The sequence below is a fragment of the Aquarana catesbeiana genome, linkage group LG05, assembly GCF_042186555.1.
Source record: "Aquarana catesbeiana isolate 2022-GZ linkage group LG05, ASM4218655v1, whole genome shotgun sequence".
NCBI classification, from domain to species: domain Eukaryota; kingdom Metazoa; phylum Chordata; class Amphibia; order Anura; family Ranidae; genus Aquarana; species Aquarana catesbeiana.
In genome coordinates, this window is record NC_133328.1 from 497620262 (window position 1) to 497646061 (window position 25800).

General features: G+C 46.7%; 1 protein-coding gene across 3 annotated transcripts in view; it reads left to right on the top strand.

Annotated features, from left to right (window-relative positions):
• MAPRE2 (microtubule associated protein RP/EB family member 2) overlaps positions 1–25800 on the top strand; it is a 337172-nt gene that overhangs the window by 197017 nt on the left and 114355 nt on the right. For all 3 annotated transcript variants that reach the window (XM_073631563.1, XM_073631562.1, XM_073631561.1), the window contains one exon: positions 16994–17121. In XM_073631563.1, the coding sequence (XP_073487664.1) occupies positions 17001–17121 (121 nt within the window). In that variant the 5' untranslated portion in view covers positions 16994–17000. The remainder of the gene's footprint in view (positions 1–16993; positions 17122–25800) is intronic.

The window sequence follows — 25800 nt, forward strand, 5'->3', positions numbered from 1 at the left end:
CTCAGAAAAACCTGTACGCTACCGTGGTCAACTAACACATGCTCCGACCACAAACCCAATGAGCTCAGCTTGGATCCAGGAAGCAGGTCGGAAACCCGAAAAGCACCAAAATAAAACAACACAAAAGTCACTTTAAACAGCAAAGCCTCATAGCCGCTAAAACATACCCCCATCATGACATCGCACAAGCGCCTAAGAAGAGATAAACCAATAGGACGCCTGTCATCCAGGACAAAAGTTGATCTCCGATAGCCTTTCAAGGCCTGCTTTACCAGAAAAAAGCTAGAGCAGGACGGGAGACCCCTCATCCTGAAGAAAAATTATACCCCCGCCAAGGTCTTAGCCAGAGAACCATAAGAGGGCTAACCTTCCATTAGAAAAGTCAAAAAGGCCAAAACAGCCTGCTCCTCGGGAGACTCCCAATCAAAACCTGCATTTTCAGCGAAAAGCATCCACTTCCTCCAAGCCGTGGAGTAGTCTGCCCACGTACGGGAAGAAACTGAGAATTTAATGGCATCCATCACTCTCGTTAGATTAGGTCCCACAAGTACGCTGGGCATTGCGTTCCTTCCGCGTCCGCCCCTGGGAGCAGCTCCCGAAAACGCTGCATCTGGAAACGGGAAAGAGAGTCAGCTAGATTATTCAAAACTCCCAGCGTGTACTTCGCCTTGATCCAAATGTTAAATTTTAAACATAAAAAGACCAAATGCCGCAAAATCTTAACCACCCAGAGAGAGCTGGAAGAAAGACAGTTGACAGCGAAGAGGACCCCCTTATTGTCCGTTTCTACCAGAAACTCTCCCTAAAGCGCCACAGCCACTAAAACTGGAAAAAGCTCTAACAGCACGACGTTCCTAGTAGCCTTCATTCAAATCCATGCCTCTGGCCAAGCCCCACAGCTCCAATGCGATCCCCAAATTGCAGCAAAACCCTTGGAGCCTTCCGCGTCAGTGAACAGACGAAAATCAGGAGCAAAGATAAAATCCGATTGAAAAAAGGAACGCCCGTTAAATGTCGCCAAAAAATCAGCCCACACTACCAAGTCATCTTTGAGGGAAGCCGTTAAACGGATGTGAGCAAAAGGAGATTTCAAACCAGCAGTTGCCATGTACAACCTCCTAGAAAAAATCATCCCAACCAGCATGATTTTTCCAGCAAAAGCCAGGAGACCTAATAGTGACTGCATCTCCTTCAATAACACCTTACGTCTCCGCAAGAATACTGCAATAAGGTTCCTCATCTTGTCTACCTTAGCCTGCGGCAAACTAAATTCTTCCACCTCGGTATCGATCAGAATACCCAAAAACTCCATGGAAGTCGCAGGATAACAAGTTTTCTCGGCAGCCAGAGGAACCCCAAAATGTTCTGTAACAACCACAAATAACTGCAGAAGACGAGAACAGATGTCAATTTGCCGGGCCGATAAACAAAAAATCATCCAGGTAGTGTGCTACCGAATCCTGACCGGACCCAAAACATATAACCCAATATATGTACAGGACAAAGAACACCCCATAGGCAGACATTTGTCAAAAAAATAGAACCCGTCAAAGTAAAAACTCAAAGAACTGAAACCTGCCGGGGCAATGGGTGAAAGCCTGAAAGCCGACTTCACATCGGCTTTCGCCAACAATGCCCCCCGGCCGCATGCTTTAATTTTGCCCACTGCTTCATCAAAAGTCGCATAAGCAACTGAACACAGCGAATCGTCAATCTCGTCATTCAACGAGCCCCCTTTCGGGAAAGAAAGATGCTGTATTAAACAAAATGAATTTGGTTCCCTCTTAGGGACCACACGTAGCGGTGAGATGCGAAAATCGCTAAACGGGGGAAATTTAAATGGGCCAGCCATGCGACCTTCTGCAATTTCTTTGAAAACTTTTTCCCTCACTACTTCAGGAAACTGCCTAACTGACTTTAGATTATCCACAATAGTACATCCAGAGCCTGCAAAAGAAGGGAGAGGAAAACCAAAAGAAAACCCTTCAATTAGTAAAAGCGCTTTCTCCCTGCTTGGGTATAGATCCAGCCAAGGGCGCATGTTTTCCAGCCTCACTGGCGTGCAGACTCTTGGGAAAAATATCGCGCTGAGACGGGACCCCCACTGCTGTTTTCTTAAAACATTTCACCACAGGATGGGGGCCCGCGCAAAAAGAGCACTCATGTCTATACTTACAAGAAGTATTAAAACGACACTGACTCTCATTGAATGAAAAACACCAACCCCTGCGATACCCTGACGAAACCTGAGTACCCGGATTAGCAGGGAACTGCCGTATACTAGGCGCTCTCTGAGGCAAGATTAAATTAAGCCATAGGCCCATGTCTTTCATTCCCCATCTTAAAGATGGGTGGACCGCTAGCTTCTGGCGAAAAGACTTGTCATAAGCGTACCAGCCCAGACCTCCAAAATTCTTGTAAGCCTCCAAGACGTGGTCCAAGTGCTGAAACAAGCCCCCGCTCCATTCCGGGTGCTTCTCGACCAGAACACTCGCAAAAACAAAAAATGCCTGTAACCAATTATTAAACGATCGTGGTACCTTTCTGCGCCTATCCTCCTCCTGCTCACCTTTTTTATCTGATTTCAAATTAAATTCTTTGGCAGTGGGAAGAAGAGATAAAACTTCCATAAATTCTCCCCGCCAGATTTTTTCTTTGACCGCCGAAGGGAGATGGTACCCCAAAGGAGAAATTTCACAAGGCATAACCCCTTTTAAACATGATTCAGGGACTGACAAGATATCCCTAACAGGAGTGTGCATGTGTGCATCCTCAATGTGTGTACTGCCTGACTGAATTAATAACACAGGAGCAGGGACATTTACAGGCAGAGATAAAGCTAGCAGAGGCAGACCCAGAGGGGGGGACAGCCAGAGAAGGAGGAAGAATAGGAGAAGCAATACCAGCAGCAGAGAGAGCATGAGAGATAGCTGACAGGTAACCCAAGATATCATTCACAGTGGATTTTTGTAACTCACCCTGCCCAGCTGATGACACCTCCGCCGCTGGGACACTCATGCTTGTCTGTATGCTGTGAAACAGTGCACCCGGGACCAGGTAACTCTGAGGAGCCGACCGCTGTGGAGTAGCTGTTGCTTGAGAGCCTGCAGCAGACACAGGCAGCTCCGTCCTCTCCTGTCGTTCTTCTCGTGGCGCCGAGTGTCCTCTTCCCCTCCTCCTGGCTGGCGACTGAGTACAGGTCCGCCTCTTCTGCCCCGACCGTCTCCCAGGCACCGCCGCCATGCTTCCCCTCTCTTCTTCACGCGCCCGCCCGGCGGCTTGTCCTTCTCCTCCCCGGCCACCAGACGCTCCGGAGGGACGCTCCGCCTTGCTCTTCTCTGAGGTGAGGGCTGGACTGGCTGAGCCTCTATCACCTCTGTGTTCTGCTGACCGTCCTCAGTGACAGACAGCGCCAGGCAGCAGCGCATCCATTCTTCTCCGCCCTGGCTCCCTGCTCTCTCCACGAAAGCCCTCACAAGGTCTTCCCTCCGCACCGCTCACAATGACAGGAGAGAGAACCGTTTGAATGGCAGGTCAGTAACTCTTTGCTCTCCAGGTCAGGCTGTAGTTTCTTCTCTTCCAGGTCCAGCTGCTGCAAGAGGAAGTACAGACCCTCAGCAGCCCCTTTTATCACTTCTCCCAGGAATACCAGAACCTTCCCTGGGATCCGATTTGGCCACCTGTAACTCAGGTATGCATTTAAAGGCACAGTACACTAAATACCTGCTAAACATAACTATCACCAGGGCTGGGTGACCGCCGTCCCAAAAAAGGGGGCTCTAATGGTGCGCCCCCTTTTAAGTATTCTCTGAGCACAAGAGTCACCAGACTGGAACTTTTCTGATAATAATAATTCCGTTTATATAATTAATTTTTTGGAGCATTTTGGACTTTTTACACTTATATATATTTTTTACCAATATATATTTTTTGACACGTTTGCACTTATGCTAAGCACCGCTGATTACCTCAGTATATATGCGGATGTGATGCTTCATTTATATTGATGGTTGTATATCTACTTACTGTTTGTTTCAATGGAACTTTGCACTGAATGATTCGTGGTTACACAGATTATGTTTACATGAGGTTGGTTCAATTCAATTTATCTATCACTATAAGCATAACATTACAGTGTTTTTGCCAGCACTGGTATTTCACATATAGTTTACACCCCACCCCCCCTTAAGGGAGCGCCATTCACCCCATTCTTTATTTATTCATGTTGTATATCTACAATGGGTTTTTCCTGTGAAGTATTCCACATGAAGGATTAGGCTACATGTTCACTTGTCCATGAGCCCAGGCTGTAAGTCTGGTGCTTCTTTCACCCAGTGGGCTTTGAGGAAAATCTGGCTTCCATACTGTTCAGGCATTAGCCCCTTGTACTATATAAATAGTAGAAATGTTATGTGTGAGCTTTATGGGTATGGATGTTTACCCTCAGTGAGAGCTGGAATGAATGATTAAATGGGGAGCTGTTTGGAAGAACCTGACCTTTTATTTGGCAGCTGTGGGTTCTAATGGAATAGGGCCATAATAACCAATCCATCATGAACAATGGCTATGCTTTTCCTAATATATGTAAATGGTTATTCACATTCTTTTGGCTTTTAGAAACATCCTTTTAGTTTCCGGAATGGACAGCCTGTGCTTCCCACCAATCTCTGAATAGTTTAGGCCACTGTATTGTCTTGTTTTTTGTCTTTTTGCCCTACTATTACATATTATCAGTACATTTAAAGACGGAAGTAATGCTTTAATATAAAAATGCATAATTTAAGCCTACAGGTATCCCATATATGGCCAATCAACACTCGATTTTGTGTGCTTGTGAACAATAGAAGTGCTCATTTTTACTTCTAGAGGTTAACCAGCATAAGTCTGTGGAGCCAATTTAGGATTGCCCCCATTTTCCAAAAAAGGATTTGTCTACTAACTACCTGTGTGCAGTGATCATTCACTGGCAAAGTCAGGGAGAATATTTGTGTCAGGTTCTTTTACCACCCACCATTGTGTGGAAGAGGTCTTTGAATAGTCTTATCGCTTTAAACAGCAACACACACCCTTGTGAATTATATCTTGCCAGAAATGTTAATAGGAAATGTTCTGAGATTACAATTCAGGCTGTTATCAGGTGTAGTGTACAGCCAAATTGTACTATAGTCTTTTCCTGACGCCAAACATGGCAGCATACATATGATATAACTCTGCCCCTATATCCACCCACAGGACCTGTTTAGCTCTATAAAAGTCTGACTGAGAGTTACCTCCCCCATTCTCCTTTTTGTCCTCAAAAGATCAACACCTACAGACCGTTACAGCTCTTAGGCCTAATGTACACGGGACGCTGAGGCAACCTCTTCTGAATGATTATTTTGACAGCTTGAAACCGGCGTTTAAAAACGCCCGTTTAGTCATGTTTGCATGCTGTGTTTAGTCGCGATTTGCCACGTTCGCGTCTAGGAGCGTTTATTTAAGATAACAACATAAGACTCTCCCAAGCCACAAAAAACTGTATTATTTAACTATTTCAGCCATTCTGTGAGACCAGAGTGAGTAGCAGCAGCTGAAAGAGCAGAAGTATACTTGTATCTACCTCAATTTCGGTGCTTTTACTATGGATCCCATAATGAGCATATGTGAGGAAATTAAAAAAGCCAGATATTAAATTTCATCCAACTATGTTTGATCAAGTCGGGGGTCAAGCTCAATGGTGGGGTCATGTGGTTAAAATCTACCCACATGTAGGTCAAATTCCAATTCTACTTTGGCTAACAGCAATGCTAGTGGTGTATTGGATTGGATCATGGGCTCATTAGGGATATATAAATGGTCTATGAAGCATTGCAAGCAATTACAAGTTTAAAAAAAAAAAAATAGTGGTTCTTTCATCATTTGCCTCTGAACATCTGTTTACCAGCAGCAATGTACATGAGGCCTTACCTGCCGACTACGTCGGAGTCCGTCTGGGTTCAAGCCTCTCCCAGTACGCAGTCCCACATGCTAAATGCACCAACAAGGTGGGGAATACCTTCTGGTGGTCTTTTGGGGTCGAGGTGTTCTCTAAACAGAGACGACAATCCTCTTGTGGGCTACCTGCTTTGGAGTCCGGATCCAGCAGCTGGGACTGCATGATGTCTTCTCTTTTATGGAACTCTTTCCAGGTCTGTCAATTTCTATAAAACTTTTCTTTTTCTTGCTCTCATGCCTCTAAAGACCCCATACACAAGTGCAGCTTTTGCTGTCTGATTTTCCTTTAGATTTGCCAACCATGTGGTGCAGGGGCCTGCCTGATTGCATACAAATTGAGGCTCTTAGGGTTTGACCTCATATTTTGTGGTTTTGGTAAATCTGAGGGAAAAAATCTGCAAAGGATTGTATGATGTGTAGCCAGCGTAAAAGTGTCCTTTTGTGTGGATGGGCATTGGCTTTCCTCCAATTAGAACAGAGGTGAGAGGGCTGAGTCTCTCTCGCTCTCATGTGCTCTATTTAAAGGGCACAAATGGCCAGGTAATGGATGCCTTTGTTATTCAGGCATCCAGAGAGGCAGCCTCTCATTCTGAAAATCAGTCAATGACAGGTAAGTCTTGCTATCCTAGTAATGGGGATAGAAGGGCGGGAAGGAGCAATGGATTACTAGAGGATGGGGGAGGGATGTATTTTATTTAAATTTGTTACTCTGCCAAAAAAAAAAAGGGGGGGGGTATATATGTATTTTTTTTTCTCTCTCGCTTCCCTTATTTTTCTCTGTTGCCATGGACTCCCCCTTGCACCTTTCGGTTCTTCCGCCAGCATGAGCCTAACACCACATAACCAAGACCACCGCAATACCAGGTAAGGGCCAACTTTGGGTAAGTAAGAAGATGAGGGAAAAAGAGTACGTTCTTCCCTGACGAGCGTGTCTTCCTGTCTGTTGCAGTCCCGGCCACTCGCACTCCCGCTCTAGGAGGTCCAGAGGCCCTCTGGATCGTCAGGATTTTTCCAGGGCAGAAAGTGACTCCTCCAGTCCTGACAGGCCCCAGTACAAAGGGCGCAAATGTACGCTTAAGAGAACGCACACAGCTTCTCCTCTGAGGGCTCAGTGCCCGAAAGGCAAATGTTGGTCATGTGGAGATGACCCTGTGCCTGGAAAGCTAATTTTCAGCAACTGCTTCAGGCAGCTTGCCAGTGACCAGGAGTATGAGAGTCAGTAGGTTTCAACCTTGCTCAAGAAAGTAGTCCCCAACTCCCTGGCAGAATTTTCCGGTCGTCTGGGGCAACCAGGGACAGAAGCGGATGAACAGTGTGGGCCCTGCACCAGGTCTAAACCAAGCCATTCAACCCTCTTTAACTAGAGGGGTACCAGGCACTTCAGGAGTGACTCCAGCCCAGTAGATTAGGCCCCAAGTTACCCAGAAGCCCTTTTAGTGCCAGGCCTGCCCAGGAGGCAGTTGGAGCCAGGTGGCTGAAAGTGACCCAGTTACGGCAAAACCACTGCCAAAAAACGGCGAATTCAGTCCACAGTGGCTCAAGGCCATTATTGGCTGTTCAAATGGCAGCCTCCAGAACTACCTCAAGAGGCTGAATCAATTTATCCAGATAGACTCAAGATGGAGTCTCTCCATACAATAATCCAGGTTATTCAACCAGGACACTGGAGGATTTCAGTGGACTTGCAATATGCCTACCAGCATGTCCCGATCCTTCACTCATACCAGCAATTCCTCAGTTTTGCGTTGAGGGACAGGCATTACTAGAGCCAGCTGGAGCCTGCAGAGAATATGGTCTACCTAGGGGCCCAATTCAATACTCAGGTGGCCACAGTTTATTTGCCACCTTAGAAACTCCCCAAAATCAGGGAGAAGCTCCAACAGGCATTGGCTGCACCAGTGATGTCAGCATCCCAGTGCATGAGTACACTCGGGACGATGGCTTCATGTATTCCAATAATCCCCTGGGCCCACTGGAAACTCAGTTTTCCAACAAGGCTTCCTGATGCAGTGGAATAGTTTGTCTAGCCCAGCCAATCAGGATCACCAGCCGGAGGCGCCAGAGTCTCTGGTGGTATACGAAACTAATGCTAAATTGCATAGTCCATTGGGGCCACAGCCATGGATCATTGTTACCACAGATGCCAGCCCAGCAGGGTGGGGCGCCACCTGCGAACAACTCAAGATCCAAGGCAGAGGTGAATTTCCCACTCAGGGCTTACTTTCCAAATAGTCTGGAACTTCAAGTAGCATTCATGGCATTGGCCACCTTGCTGCCTCGCATACAGGGTCACCCAGTCCTGCTTCATCTTTACAACACGGCAGCAGTGTCCTACATACAGTGACAAGGCAGGACGCACCGCCAATTCCTTTTGAGAGAAGTGAAACCAATCATGACATTGGCACAACAATATCTCCCAGATTTGAGGGCCATATATCTTCCAGACAATTCATGCACCCCAACAAATGGTCCATGCACCCCGAAGTGTTCAAACAGATCATCCACGAGTGGGGGTGTCCGAAAGATGGATATTTTTGCCTCATCATCCATCTGCAAGGTGAGCCGGTTCCTCTCATGCTAGCCTCATCCATTAGCGGAGGGGACGGATGCCTTCACCCATCCTTGGGTTGAGCAACTGGCCTATGCCTTCCCTCCAATTTATTTAATCCTGAAATTCTTGAGGAGATTGTTGACAGAATTTGACAGTCATCACAGTATTTCCTTACTGGCCTCACAGACCATGGGTCTCTCTGGCAATGGAGATCACTCTGCCGGTGACTCCTCATCTCCTGTCTGAAGGAGATACCCTACATCTGCAACCATCATGACCGGCCTTAGTGGCCTGGAGACTGTAAGGCAGGGGTTACAAGAGTTAGGATGTTCTCCAGAGGGTGTTAGAACTTTACAGAGTTCCAGAAAGGGGTCAACCAATGCCATCTACTCCAGAATATGGAATAGGTTCACGAGCTTTGCAGCTGGACGTTAGTCTGAGCCTAGTGACCCAAATGTATCTCAAATTCTGTCTTACCTGCAATCCGGATTGGATTTGGGGCTCAGTTCACTTAGGGTGCAAATTTCAGCCATCTCCGCTTTTGCCCCAAAAAAATCAGCAGCAAACCTGCTGTTGGAGCACTTCATGAGAGCAGTACTTAGACTACACCCTCCCGAGAGAAATAGGTTCCCTCAATGGGACCTGGCAGTAGTTCTCAATTTTCTAGCAACCCCTCCTCGTACTCCGACAGAAGACTGTTCTTTATGGGATATCACCTTAAAAAACGTCTTTCCTAATAGCCATAGCTTCTGGGGGAAGGGTGTCGAAACTCCAAGAATTATGGGCAGCAGAACCTTATTCCATGTTCTTCCCAGACAGAGTTGTGCTGAGAGCATTGGATCATTTTGTCCCAAAAGTGGCATTGATATTTCATCTCTCCAGTAAATGGGTGCTTCCAGCCTTCCTAGCGGAATCAAATGCTGATCTGCACGAGTTGGACATTTCAAAAGTCCTCAAAGCCTATCTTCAGGCTACTTCCATATTCAGATGTTCTGACAGACTTTTTCATCATGAAAATTTAAAGGGAAGGAGGCCTCAGCCAGAACCATCTCGGCCTGGAGAGTAAAAACTATTCACCGGGCATATAGAGCGGCCAGGAAGGAGCCTCCAGAGGTGGTTAGAGCTCATTAAACCAGGGTGATGTCTTCTTCTTGGGCGGCATGGGCAGGATGGTCTCTGGAGACAGTCTAGTCTGATGACTAGCTGGTCATCACATCATATGTTCTTAAAACATTACAGGGTGGATCCAGCAGCTCTTACTACAGTAGAGTTTGGGAGGAAAACCATCCAAGCTTTTATGTCTATTGTCAAATAAAGACTAAGTTTGTAGCATTAAACCCGCCTTCTTAAAAGCTCATTATGTATCATATGTATGATGCCATGTTTGGCATCAGGAAAATGGAAAATTGTATCAAATACTTACCATAATTTTCCTTTCCTGACGCCAGTACATGGCAGCATACGAACCCTCCCTCTGATCTTTGTGCTTTATACGGAGAATGGGGGAGGTAGCTCTCAGTCAGACTTTTATAGAGCTAAACAGGTCCTTTGGGTGAATGTAGGGGTGGAGCTATATCATATGTATGCTGCCATGTATTGGCGTCAGGAAAGGAAAATTACGGTAAGTATTTGATACAATTTTCCATTTTCATTGTGCTCTGTCTGATTTCACCTGCAGAGGTATCCAGAAGGTTGAACATTATGTTTACTCTCATCTCAAAGTTCACTGCAGAAACAGTATCTCTAGCTTTCATATGCTCTCTTCATGGACCTAAAGGTGTGTTTTTGTGCATGTGAAAAATAGATTACGGTTCTCTGAAAATGTGTTACCAGACACCCACAATACCCCTTATGAATCCCCGAGAACAGGGAATGATGTCATATTAAGTAAAACATTCTGTCTCATGGCCCCTGTGTTTGCCCATAATTCACCTTTTTTACCAGCAGAAGCAACAAAACAAGTATGATATGATCAGAAGTTGTTAGCGTTTGTGTGAGGCATTTTTGTGACTGGTAAGTGTTAACAAGCCAGACCCAGGTTTAATTGTTGCATTGGTGTCCAGATGTGTTAGAGGGAACATGTAAATACAGAAATAAGGATGCTGCCCTTTTTTTGTTTCTAAAGATGCAAGGTCCAGAGCTGTCATCCGGGTCTTGGCTTCATCTGCCTAGAGAGACACTGACCTTGGCTAGGCATGCCGTTCCTCATGCAGTGCTGGTGCTCGGTGATTGGCTACTCAGATACCCAGCACCGTCACATGTAGTGGGGAGAAAGTCTTTAGCTTAATGTAAGCTCCAAAAAGCGTTCTTTGTTTCTGGTGGCTGAACAGTTTTACTGGGAGGGTGTCAGTTCAACCTGTAAACTTCAGGTGCACTGATCCTTTTCTGTGCTTTCTCCCCTCATTCAGACCTGTTTAGTAGACATCCTACAACCAATTCTTACTGCTCCATGATCTTTACTGTACAGCCTTTTGACCTTCAGTCCCTGTCCCTAAAAAGGAATATGTGCAAGGCAGCCTCCATTCTCTTCAATGGAAAGCCTGACTGCAGCCAGACAAGCTAACACCACCAGTGGCCAGGACTGTTGTGTTGGTTTTACCACTACCACCTATTAGATGTCCCCTTTTGTATTTATCATTTTTACAAGGAGCCCTCAACCTTTTTTTGCATAATTGTTTTTGTTGTGATTATTTTATTGATTGTGACTATAACCGTTTTGTTTTTTAGCAGTCTGAGAGCTGACTTTGATTAGTATGGACACACCCCTGGCTCTTATTCAATCTTCTGTGTGCTCAGTCTAGGATGGATGTATTGTATTGCTTCTGTCACTCTTTAAGTTTTTAGAGGTCCACTTTTTCAAGGAGTAGTTTTATTTGGGGATGGCCATTTATGTCAATATAGGTTTCATTTATTCAGGTCGTAGTATACCTAGTCAGAATAATTTACATTCAGCTGGACTTGTTCTGTAATGTCAAAGATGTTTCACCACTCATCCGAGTAGCTTCCTCAGCTCATTAGAGCTTTAAAAAGGAGATCAACCGTGGGGACTGAACAAGGAAAAATGTTTCAGCATATTGCTGCTGCTATATACTGTCTGTTATGATGACGGTTATAGATTTTAATATAGGTTTAAAAAAAGTTTAACTGATGATGGTTAACAATCAAGATTATGGTGTTTGACTATCTCATGCTGTAACAACCAGTGACCAGTTGGATCAGGTCAAGACGCATCACACAGGCTATGTAGTTCTTTATTAAGAATCACACCTCTACATCATAGAGTGGAAAAGGGGGGAAATGTCATTGCATAATCTGAGCTTGTTGGCTGAAATTGCTCGATAACTACATGAGGTCTGTTACTGGTAGTGTCTTCAACTCTTATTGATCCTCCACCTGTCATCCACAAGGAATTGGATGGTAGGTTATATTTTTTTGTGCAAGTAGGGAAAAGTCCCACCATGTCATGTGTTTTGACAAGACTCTTGATGATGCATAGCATTTTGTGGTAAAGTGGTTATAAAGCTTTGTGTCTTTTTTAAATAATAACAAACATGCCTATACTTATCTGCTCTATGCAATGGTTTTGCACAGAGCAGCCCGAGATCCTCTTCCACTAGGTTCCCCCACTGGTGCCCTAGGCATTGGGGGCCCCCAGGGAAGGAGGCTCTCCCTGGGGGGCACCTATGCTTGCTTGCTCCCGAGTCCCGCTCAGTGGCAGCTTGTGAAGTTTAAGGATGGGTGGGCGCCAGACCCCACCCTTTTTTGGCCCCTCCCACTTCTCATAAGCCCTTATAGAATCCACCCACTCCGTCCCCTATATTCTACTTGCTTCCACCCATAGTGTTAGGACTATACAGCCCCAGCATCACAGAACAGAGTATATAGCTCAGCCTCATAGAACAGGGTATACAGCTCAGCCTCACAGAACAGGGTATACAGCTCAGCCTCACAGAACAAGGTATACAGCTCAGCCTCACAGATCAGGGTATACAGCTCAGCCTCACAATAAGGGTATACAGCTCAGCCTCACAGATCAGAGTGTACAGCTCAGGGTATACAGATCAGGGTAAACAGCTCAGCCTCACAGATCAGGGTATATAGCTCAGCCTCACAATAAGGGTATACAGCTTAGCCTCACAGATCAGGGTATACAGCTTAGCCTCACAGATCAGGGTATACAGCTCAGGGTATACAGATCAAGGTATACGGCTCAGCACCCCCAACCTCCCCCCCACTCGCGAGACTCGCAGCTCTAACAGCAAATACCCCCCCACACTCATGGCACTGATGACAAGACATACCCCTGCACTCGCAGCTCTGATGACAGCACATACCCCCCTGTTTGCGGCTCTGATGACAGCACATACCCCCCGTGGCTCTGATGACAGCACATACCCCCCCCGCATGGCTCTGATGAAGGCACATACCCCTCCGCACTCTAAAGACAAAACATACCCCCCCTGCTCCGGACTCTGATGAGAGCACATAGCCTCCCCGCGCCTCTGATGAGAGCACATAGCCTCCCCGCGCCTCTGATGAGAGCACATAGCCCCCCCGCTCGCGGCTCTGATGATAGCACATACCCCCCTGCTCGCGGCTCTGATGACAGCACATACCCCCCCGCTTGCGGCTCTGATGACAGCACATACCCCCCACGGCTCTGATGACAGCACATAACACCTCCCCTCGGCTCTGATGACAGCACATACCCCCTGCTCGCGGCTCTGATGATGACAACCCCCCGACTCACGGCTCCCCTCGCGGCTATGGCTCTGATGACAGCACCCCCCCACTCGCGGCACTGGGCTCTGTTGACAGCACCCCCCCTCTTGTGACTCGTGGCTCTGACAGACCCCCCCCCCGTGGGTGGTCAGGCACTTACCGCCAGCAGCAGCGGTGGAGGTATCCTACCTCCAGTCCAGCGCGTGTCTCCTCTGCTCCTCTTCCTAAGCGCCTGGCATCCAATCGGAACGCCTGGCACTTAGGCCAATCGGGAGACAGGTCTGATGCCCTGCCTCCTGATTGATGGGGAGGAACGTTAGTGTGAAAATAATGAAAATGTATTTGCTATCGTCACACAATTGGGTGGGATCGGGGGGCGAACTTTCTGTGCCCTGAGCCCACCCTATTTTGAAGCCTATTAGAGCCTCTGGCTCTAATCAGGTGCTTCAAAAAAAATTGACCCCTCCCACCACTCGCTGTAGGAGTCCATGCATCCGGCGTCCTGAAAGGGGATGTGCGCATGACTGTGGGGGGCGGCGCCCGTGCGCCCACAATGCAAGGGCCGTCACTGGTCCCGGTGCTGCGTCCATTGACACAGACAGTGGGACTTGGTCCTGCTCCCGTGTCACCAAATTTGATTGACAGCATCGGGAGCCAGTCGCTCCAGCTGCCATCAGTCTGTCCAATGAGGAGCGACGGGAGCCCATGGGCTTGTGCACATCGCTGGAATGAATGGGCTCAGGTAAAGAAAAGAGGGAATCTGGGGGGCAGCTGCAGCACAGAAGGTTTTTCACCTTAATGCATAGAATGCATTACGGCAAAAAACCTTAAAGCTTTAGAAGCACGTTAAAGGCCTCATCATGTGAGTAGAAAAGGGTGTGTGACTGGCTCTGATGGTGTTCTTAAAGTACATTCTTGAATTTAGATGGGAGAAGACATATGTCAATAAAATTAATTGGAATCCGTACACATAAATGTACACATGGACCAATTTGGCCTTTTTTTCTAAGTTCGAGTGTGTAATCTACTTTCTGTTAACAGTTATAGGAAGATTTATGAATTAGGTTTGTATTGTGATTTGTAGTTGTGCAGCAGGCATTTGCCTGCATAGATTTATTCCTCTTGTTTCTGTAGTTTTTTTACAATGTTAGAGCTCTGGAATATTTAAAAGTTTCAGATTCCAGCTCTCATTTTCCTACATATTTCCTGCATATTAATTAGTAAGGGGTGGAATAATGGACGCGCAGTTTTACAGTTAGTCAAACACTGCCGATATTTGCAAGCCATGCATCACATGCAAGAACTGAATGATGACTGGGATGTGTAACAGATAACTAGACAAAGTTGTCCTAGCTGCCTGATGTGCACATATGAAATTCCAATATCATTTTTAGGGTGCTTCTAATCTATGAAACCATGAACGCTGGGGCATTCATAAATGATACTGAAAATAGACTTTACCTGAGACTTGCCCAATCCTTCGTATAAGTGCAGAGCTACACAAGTCCAAGCAAGGTGGGACAACGCACTGAAAGTAAATTGAAGCTATACTCCAGACAGTTATAGTAGACACAAATTAATGCAGTTCTGTATACAAGAACGAATCATTAATGTATTTTTTTAATGCAAGCAATGTAATCTGACTTCATATTGGCCTCATACAGCAGAGCTTAGACTGGGAGTGGTAGAAGCAGCATAAGGAGGGAATCCATTTATATGCTGATAGAAGGAGGAAGCAGATTGACAGAGAGATGAGCATAAGCTTGTTTGGTGTGCAGCTTCTCCTTCTTTGTCTAGCCACAGGCTGGGGTGGGTAGGAGACCAGTAATCATAATTTAACTGCAGTAAATAAGAATTAAAAAATGAAGTCTTCTTCCCTGCCAGACAGGGTTGTGCTGTGTGTCATATCTATGTAAATCGCAGAACTGAATGGACAGAAATACAAATCTCTTGGCAGGTAGCACAACTCCCTATGTGTACTTTAGCTGCTGCTGCTAAGAGAATTGTTTGTTTAAAGGTGAACCCATTAGCTTCCAATTATGATATACAGCAGTGGTCTCCAAACTGCGGCCCGGGGACCAGATACGGCCCTTTGCTCCCTTTTATCTGGCCCTTGGAGCACTTTTCTTCCCACTGATACAAGACACTATTCCTCACACTGACACCAACGATGGGGCATAATTCTTGCTACTGACATCAACAGAAGGTCACCATTTCTCCCATTGACACCATTGATGGGGCACTATACCACCCACTGAAACCAATGATGGGACACTAGTCTTCCAGCTGACAACAAAAATGGGGCACTATTCCTCCCGTTGACACCAACGATGTAGCTATATAACCCACTGACACCAATAATAGAGCACTATTCCACCCACTGACACCAATGATGGAGCACTATTCCACCCACTGACACCAATGATGGTACACTATTCCACCCACTGACACCAATGATTGAGCACTATTCCTCCCGCTGATTCCAATTATGATGCACCATTCTTTCCACTGACACCAATGATGGGGCACTATTCCTCACACTAACACCAATGATGGGTCACTATTCCTCCAACTGACAACAACGGGACACTATTCATTTCACTGACACCAATGATGGGGCTGTATTCCTCCCACAGACACCAAATATGCATTGTTTACTCCCATTGATGCCAGGACAATTTCTACTCCCAATGCCCACAGTCCGGCCCCCCTAAAGTCTGAAGGACAGCAAACTGGCCCTTTGTTTAGAAAGTTTGGAGACCCTTGATATACAGTATAGGTTGGTTTGACCCGCATTGTGTAGTAAAATTTAGCAACATTACTTTTATTTTTTAATTTATAACTTTCCATTTTAGACACAGCATGTGGTCAAACTTGCACATAACTGCACATAACTTATGCAGACCCTCATAGCGCAACATAATAATTGTTTCAGTCATAGAGAAAATTACTCTCTAGTCACTGAGCAAGGGTGTTAATTGTACTGTCTGATACAGTGATACTACTTGGAGGAGATTTGAATGTGTATAATGTACAAATTCACCAGCACACCATGGATCTTCAATTGCAATCCAAAGCTTTTATTGTAGAGATCCATCACAAAAGAACGAGTGCAATGTTTGAGCCATGCAGGACCCTTCGTAAGGCATGCGAGGCTCTGAAACATTGCAATTGTTTGTTTGTGATGTGATCTCTACAATAAAAGCTTTGGACTGCAATTGAAGATCCATGGTGTGCTGGCGAATATGTACATTGTTCTGTGATATCCAGTGTCCAGCTGGTAATCACTACAGCACCACTAAAGATGAGCCTGTGATCCAGGAATGTGTGTGATGGAAATATAGACAAGAATAAATGTGTATAAGACATGTCATTGTGAGAATATGAGAACAGAAAAAAATGTTATGATATTGTAAAGATGCAATATAATTTTATATTCTCTTATTAAAAAGGAATGAGCTGTTTGCCCCTTATTGGTGCTCGTTGCAAAGATTGTCAAGCCTGCTGGCAAAAAAATAGACTTCTGTGTGAATGGACACTGTAAAAATGTCTTTTAGTGCATCCACATATAAATAGACTAGATGTTATTAGTCCTGACTTTCTGGTGATATAACCATTGATGGGCCAATCTCTTAGTACCTGTCGTTTTACAGGGAGAGATCTGCCCGTCTGTGCAGGCCTTAGCATTAGATGATGATGTTGTACTTATGCAGACTTCAGTACTTAATGATGTGTTTTTCTTTGCAGCTGGGGAATGGCGGTCAACGTGTATTCTACCTCGATAACCCAGGAGACTATGAGCAGACATGACATCATTGCATGGGTCAATGACATACTGTGTTTAAACTACATAAAGGTCGAGCAACTTTGTTCAGGTATGATAATACTTTGCCTACGATCAATATTGTTATGCACTGGTTTGCTTGTAAATGTTATACATGTTTATTTTCATTAAACATATTGCTTTTACCATGCCTGTGATTTTACATTCACACCATACTGTTTTATTAGAAAACACATCATGGAAAATTCAGGAGAATGTCTTATAACTAGCACAGTTAATTATGCTTCACAATTTATTTAGCTAAACCCAGCAATGTACATTTGTAAGTTCAAATTGCTAACAGAAACTGTGATAATAGTGAATAAAAATGTTACAAAATATACATATTGTTTCAGTAAAAATTCTTGTTACCAGATGTTTTTATTCTTAACAGCTTACACTGAACACATTTAAATTAGGAAACAAACACAATGTTGGATACGTGTATAATTATTTACAATGAAGTTTGGACCAGGAAGAAAGTATTCACTAAAGAGAAGCTTAGAATCTTGAGGCAATTTTAAAGAAACTCTGGGCAAATTTTTTTTCTCTCCTGCAGTGGCCCGGTTCCCATGAGTACTGCATGGGTAACTAACTGCTCATTTTTGGCTAGGGTATTTCAGAGTGGAGATATATTTGCCTTATCTGGCGATCCTCTGCCGTTTCTGCCCCCCGAACGACAGCGGTCTTGTGAATGGAATGTTCCTGACATCATCATACCCATAGACTGACTCTGAATGGCAGGAACAGTCTGCCGCTGGACGTCAGGGAGCACGGTTTTCCAGAGCATCGAAGGATCGGGCTAGTATAGCTGCTAGACAAAGCAAGCAGTTAACCCTACAGTGCAGGCATGGCCCTACTGCATTGGAGAACAAACATTTTTCACGCAGTTCTGCTTTAAAAGGCTCCATTCACTTGTACTCTGCAGAAAAAAATGTGCATTTCATTTTTCCTGCAATGTGAGCTCCTGCAGTAATGACTTTCAGCTTTCAGTCTGTACCTCTGTACAGGCTTTCTGTTTGAAAGCCGTAGGACATGTTGGTCTATGAGAGACCTCATCAGCCCCCCCCCCCCCACAGCCCATTGAAACTACAAGTCCATCTGCCCTGTAGCACAAAGTACTTGTATGTAGCACTAACTCTCGGCGGAGCTGCTGGTTTAAAGCGGCTGTTACCTTCACTCTCGACACCTCTGTTTCACCGGCACTGGGTCTAGGGTCCCGTTGAGTTTACCTCTGCACGGTATAAGCACCAAACACTTGAGTATATTTTCTAATGCTTTAATGAACAAGTAATAAAGGAAGTAGCAGGAAAGAGGCAGAAGGAAAGTTGCAGGGAAGCTCAAATACCTTTCCTTAGTATTCTTTAGAACATTCTTTGGAATTGAACACTTGTAGTTGAATGCACTCCCCTTGTAGGATTCAATCTTTGCCCGCCTGGATAGGCCTCTCTCACTTGCCTAGCAGCCAGTACGTAGCACGAACAAAAGTCTCTGCCACAGACTTGTTTGGAATAAAACCCATACGATCCTCTGCCACAGGATGTATTGGTTTGCGATGAATGTCAGACACAGTACTTGAACCTTTAAGCCAACCCGGCATTACTATGCAGTAAGATTACTTCAGGATACGTCCTCCAACCGAGTCACCAGGCCCCTCTCCAGACCAGCACTACGCATGATCCTTCCATGACGGGTCCTCCCCTGGGATCTCCTCGGTTGTCCAGCTTCTTCACTCAGGATAGACAGCTCAGGACCATTCCTCTGCTGCTGTGGTAGGCCCCAGACAGGCTTCTGGGCCCACCCACACGCCGCAGCGTCGTGGGCCTCCGGAACGGAGGACCACGAGGTGGTACTCTTAACGAATACCTGTCGGCCAGGAGGGCCAGCAGGTGGCTGAAAACAAACCCCTAAACATGGCGTCTGTCCCATAAATACCCTCTCCCAGAATGCAACTCGGAGGACCACCTCCACCGAGTCCTCTCCGGGATAGAGGAGCACTCATATGCTTCAACACGTTGCCTTTTCAACACCAGCCCATGGTGACAACGACACCCACCGGCACAGTTTGTAACTACACGCAACTCAGCCAAGCTGGAACAGAGGCAAATTTAACTTCCTCTAACAAGTAACCCACAAGATTTACCTATCAGCGGTAGATTAAAAATCTACCAGCGCTACATGTAGTTTATTCATTCACAGGAATCTGTGAAAGAATGATGCGGCTGTGTTGGCAGAGCACCACACAGCTGCACTGTTTTTGAAAAGTGACAGCGGGTGCGGGGAGAGGAACCCCCGCCTGCTGTCACAGGGAGGGGCAATTCCGGGGGAGAGGAGGCAGGAGCTGGAACATGTTCCACCCTAAGAACAGGTGGAATATATTACATGTTCGAAAGGTGAACTTATCCTTTAACTATTCATGTAAGTGGTCAATAGAGTTACTTAGCCAGTGATTCTCAGTCCTATCATAGCACAGATCTCATCTAAGCAAAATTAATAATTATAAAAAAAACTGCATGGCTATGTGTCTCGTGAAACTGCATGCTCTGTGTGAATGGGGAGAAAAATAAATGTTATTAGATTATTTTCTCTCCAGGATGAATGTTGATCTCTATTCAAAATAAGTGAATAAGGAAAATACAGTTTATGGCCACTAGATGAAGCTAATGATCACAGTGAATTTATTTGATATGATCATCAGGTCCATCTAGTGGCCACAATGTAGTATTTTCCTGGTCTGCTACATTAGGAAAATTCAAACAAAGAAAACTAGTCTAATCACAATAAATTTTGCCCCCATTCGCACAGAACAAACATACATGCAATTTCACAGGATGGATAGCTGTGCAAATTGTTTCAGAAATTTGCCCTTCAGTGTTGGGTGAAGTTGGCCTTTAACAGCAAAATGTAGCCGCAGTAAGGTGTCTGTCTGGAAAATCATTTGGCCAAAAAATCCACCCTGTGAAAATGAAAAGGCCCTGGTCACTGCAAACTGCATCTGCTATTTATAAAAAAAATAGGAAACTGTAAACCTGACAGTGCAACTTGCTTGTAATAGTCTCTGCTCATACTTGTAAATCCCTGCCTGGATTTTCAGGTGCCCCCAAATATTGGCCCAGTGTTATGGAAATTTTATATTTTAATTTGCAAAATATGGGGCTTTCGAGTAGAGGTTTAAAGGTATGTGCACATATCTGTTCTTGTCTGCTTTGCAATTTTGTTTACTTGCTATATTACTGACCGACGTACTTTAAAGCTTGCCAAAAAATGATTTCAAGCTCACACTACTGTTGTTGGAAGAAGGTCTCCAGTGGTAGTCTACTTATTTCTCTTATTTAATTTTTGCAAAACTCTTGTTACAAGTCTCACTACCTGTTTGTCGTATTTTTTTAATTTAATCTTCAGTTTTTACTTCTAATACAGTGGTCATCCGTTAGTGTCCATAATGTTCTTTTTCCAATTTCCTGTTGCTCCCTTCTATGAGAAATTGTCTGGTGTGTATGATGCCTGCCCAACATGGGCACGGTGGCAAAGCTGCCAATGCCAGAGCTCAGTCCAGGATCTGGTGGCAAATCTTATCCTATATGCACACTCATACCCACATAGTACTTACCATTACTAAAAAGGGGAGAGATGCTAGTCAGTACTATTCTACAGAGCAGAACTACACAGGGAAGCTTCTTTGGTCTTTGCAGAGCGTGTTGATGCCCGTCCATGCATTCGGTCTTGCTCATGTGACACCACAGATACAGGGGCTGTAGAATGTGACTGACCAGCACCTCTCTGGTGCACTCTGCAAATTAAAGATGATGTATGTGGCAGTAAAAGGAGACCCCAGTACAACTTATGACTGCTGCAAACCCTGTTCATGTACCATTGAATGTATACATCTCTCATCAGCTCGGAGATGAGAGATTTGCTTATGCTTGTGGTCAAAATCAAGAATATGCTGCTTTTAAAGGAACTCCTGCAAGGCTTTTATATATTGGAAGGATTATAGGAAGACAAGAATGCTGGTCAGACTTGCCGCAATCCTGTGATTAGAAGTTTTGAACATACAGAAGAAGTTCTACTTCCAAAAAGCTTGGTCTCTGGTTGTGCATACTGGACATGAGATGTCTAAATGCCTATAAGAAATATTCTACCATGGAGGTTACACGATGACTAGCAGCAACATTTGGAAGCAGAATATCTTCCCAAAGCCATTTGTATGATTTTTACACTAGGTGAACAGAGCAACTGATTCTCCTTGAGAACTGATAACATAGACATTATGTTGACTGCAAGAGCTATCAGTGGGTACTCCTACACACTGCTGACTACATATGGAAAAGGACTGTTATTTTTTATTTTTTTCTCTTTATTGTAACTTTTGGAACTCCTTAAGGATATAACCTAATATCCTATCACCTTACTTCTTTTTTAAGCGCAGAAGCCAGCTAAATGCTTTGATACGGTGGAAGCTATTTCAGTGGAGCATGTTTAAAATTTGGCAAACGTAATGTGAAGTGAAGGAATCGGGTCAGAGTTAGGTTTGACATATTTAGTCTATCACAGCAGAAAACCATGCGGGATGTTACTGTAGTCTACCACTCAGTTATTTTTGTCTCAACTCTTAGTGTAATGTTAAATGTGAATCTGTCAGTAAAATATAATTATCCAAATAGTAAATTGTTAATGATGTAAATGCATAAACTGCCTTAGTTAGCACTCCCCACCCTAGAACTGGGAAGAAGTGTGGATGGATTTGTAACCAACACAGTTGCCTGAAAAAAAGGGAAATGCCTCGTTTTCTAGATTTGTGAGAATGGGGGTTAACGCCAAACTCAAGGCAGATATAAAAATACAAATTAATGCAGCTCTGTATTTATTTATTATATACCATTAAATGTATACTTTTTAAATGTAAGCAGTGCAAGTCCCTGAATTTGACCTAGTATTAGCTTCTTGTAGTCCCTGTGCAACAGAACTCAGACTGGGAGAGATAGAAGGAGCAGAAGGAGCCAATCAGTTGTGCTACAGTGTCTATATGCGAACAAGGAACTTGCCGATTGGAGTAAAGTCACAGAGAAATCCACTCAATAGTCCACTTCTACTTGTTGAATACACCTAAAACAGATCATGTTGAGCCTGTGGTAAATCCAGCACTTAATTAAAGAGGAGTTCCAGCCTGGGGAAAAAAAATAAGTCAGCATCTACAAATACTATAGCTGCTGACTTTTAATATATGGACACTTACCTGTCCAGGGAGCCCGCAATGTCCGTACCCCAGCCAATCTTCAAATCGGCTCCTGGGTTTTGCCGCCGCCATTCCTGGTAGAGGAAACAGTCAGTGAAGCCTTTTGGCTTCACAGCCGGTTCCCCATTGTGCATGCGCAAAGCGTGCTTCACTTTCTAACTGGCCCAGTGGCGGGGGAAGGAGGAGGGGGGTGTCAGGCTGGCGCCACTCTCTGTGACAGCTTTAATTTGAAACGGTGGGTGCCCGCCGTTACACAGAGTCCCACCTCCTAGTTTGTCGCCTTTGATGGACAGCACACTTGTCCAATGCCTGGACATGTGCTGCCTATAGTAGGTAAGAGGCGGGACTTGTGTGATGTCAGGCGCACACCAATTCAAATTAAAGCTGTCATAGCGGGCGATGCTGGCCTTTGTGATGATCTGGCTGGCTCTCCTCTTCCTCTCCTCTCTGATCCCCTGCACAGGTAAGGCTGCATTGATGAGCACAAATGAGGCTGCATTGGTGGGCACTGGTCAGGTTGCATTGGTGGGCACTGGTCAGGCTGCATTGCTGGGCACTGGTCAGGCTGCATTGCTGGGCACTGGTCAGGCTGCATTGCTGGGCACTGGTCAGCCTGCATTGGTGGGCACTGGTCAGGCTGCATTGGTGGGCACTGGTCAGGCTGCATAGATGGGCACTGGTCAGGCTGCATTGCTGGCCACTTTCATTGCTGGGCACTGGTCAGGCTACATTGGTGGGCACTGGTCAGGCTGCATTGATGAGTACTGGTCAGGCTGCATAGATGGGCACTGGTCAGGCTGAATTGCTGTGGACTAGTCAGCCTGCATTGGTGGACAATGGTCAGGTTACATTGGTGGGCACTGGTCAGGCTGCATTTATGGGTACTGGTCAGGCTGCCTAGATGGGCACTGGTGAGGCTGCATTGCTGGGCACTTTCATTGCTGGGCACTGGTCAGGCTGCATTGATGGGTACTGGTCAGGCTGCATAGATGGGCACTGGTCAGGCTGCATAGATGGGCACTGGTCAGGCTGCATAGATGGGCACTGGTCAGGCTGCATAGATGGGCACTGGTCAGGCTGCATTGCTGGGCACTGGTCAGGCTGCATTGCTGGGCACTGGTCAGGTTGCATTGCTGGGCACTGGTCAGGCTGCATTGCCGGGCGCTGGTCAGGCTGCATGGGTGGGGACTGGTCAGCCTGCATTGGTGGGGACTGGTCAGCCTGCATTGGTGGGCACTGGTCAGCCTGCATTGGTGGGCACTGGTCAGGTTGCATTGATGGGTACTGGTCAGGCTGCCTAGATGGGCACTGGTGAGGCTGCATTGCTGGGCACTTTCATTGCTGGGCACTGGTCAGGCTGCATTGCTGGGCACTGGTCAGGCTGCATTGGTGGGCACTAGTCAAGCTGCATTGGTGGGCACTGGTCAGGCTGCATTGATGGGCATTGGTCAGGCTGCATTGATGGGCACTGGTCAGGCTGCATAGATGGGCACTGGTGAGGCTGCATTGCTGGGCACTGGTGAGGCTGCATTGCTGGGCACTGGTCAGCCTGCATTGGTGGGCACTGGTCAGCCTGCATTGGTGGGCACTGGTCAGCCTGCATTGGTGGGCACTGGTCAGCCTGCATTGGTGGGCACTGGTCAGCCTGCATTGGTGGGCACTGGTCAGGCTGCATAGATGGGCACTGGTCCTGGCTGCATTGCTGGGCACTTTAATTGGTGGGCACTGGTCAGGCTGCATTGATGGGCACTGGTCAGGCTGCATAGATGGGCACTGGTCAGGCTGAATTGCTGGGCACTGGTCAGCCTGCATTGGTGGGCAATGGTCAGGTTACATTGGTGGGCACTGGTCAGGCTGCATTTATGGGTACTGGTCAGGCTGCTTAGATGGGCACTGGTGAGGCTGCATTGCTGGGCACTTTCATTGCTGGGCACTAGTCAGGCTGCATTGCTGGGCACTGATCAGGCTGCATTGCTGGGCACTGATCAGGCTGCATTGATGGGCACTGGTCAGGCTGCATTGATGGGCACTGGTCAGGCTGCATTGCTGGGCACTTTCATTGCTGGGCACTGGTCAGGCTGCATTGCTGGGCACTGGTCAGGCTGCATTGGTGGGCACTAGTCAAGCTGCATTGGTGGGCACTGGTCAGGCTGCATTGATGGGCATTGGTCAGGCTGCATTGATGGGCACTGGTCAGGCTGCATAGATGGGCACTGGTGAGGCTGCATTGCTGGGCACTGGTGAGGCTGCATTGCTGGGCACTGGTCAGCCTGCATTGGTGGGCACTGGTCAGCCTGCATTGGTGGGCACTGGTCAGCCTGCATTGGTGGGCACTGGTCAGCCTGCATTGGTGGGCACTGGTCAGCCTGCATTGGTGGGCACTGGTCAGGCTGCATAGATGGGCACTGGTCCTGGCTGCATTGCTGGGCACTTTAATTGGTGGGCACTGGTCAGGCTGCATTGATGGGCACTGGTCAGGCTGCATAGATGGGCACTGGTCAGGCTGCATAGATGGGCACTGGTCAGGCTGCATAGATGGGCACTGGTCAGGCTGCATAGATGGGCACTGGTCAGGCTGCATTGCTGGGCACTGGTCAGGCTGCATTGCTGGGCACTGGTCAGGTTGCATTGCTGGGCACTGGTCAGGCTGCATTGCCGGGCGCTGGTCAGGCTGCATGGGTGGGGACTGGTCAGCCTGCATTGGTGGGGACTGGTCAGCCTGCATTGGTGGGCACTGGTCAGCCTGCATTGGTGGGCACTGGTCAGGTTGCATTGATGGGTACTGGTCAGGCTGCCTAGATGGGCACTGGTGAGGCTGCATTGCTGGGCACTTTCATTGCTGGGCACTGGTCAGGCTGCATTGCTGGGCACTGGTCAGGCTGCATTGGTGGGCACTAGTCAAGCTGCATTGGTGGGCACTGGTCAGGCTGCATTGATGGGCATTGGTCAGGCTGCATTGATGGGCACTGGTCAGGCTGCATAGATGGGCACTGGTGAGGCTGCATTGCTGGGCACTGGTGAGGCTGCATTGCTGGGCACTGGTCAGCCTGCATTGGTGGGCACTGGTCAGCCTGCATTGGTGGGCACTGGTCAGCCTGCATTGGTGGGCACTGGTCAGCCTGCATTGGTGGGCACTGGTCAGCCTGCATTGGTGGGCACTGGTCAGGCTGCATAGATGGGCACTGGTCCTGGCTGCATTGCTGGGCACTTTAATTGGTGGGCACTGGTCAGGCTGCATTGATGGGCACTGGTCAGGCTGCATAGATGGGCACTGGTCAGGCTGAATTGCTGGGCACTGGTCAGCCTGCATTGGTGGGCAATGGTCAGGTTACATTGGTGGGCACTGGTCAGGCTGCATTTATGGGTACTGGTCAGGCTGCTTAGATGGGCACTGGTGAGGCTGCATTGCTGGGCACTTTCATTGCTGGGCACTAGTCAGGCTGCATTGCTGGGCACTGATCAGGCTGCATTGCTGGGCACTGATCAGGCTGCATT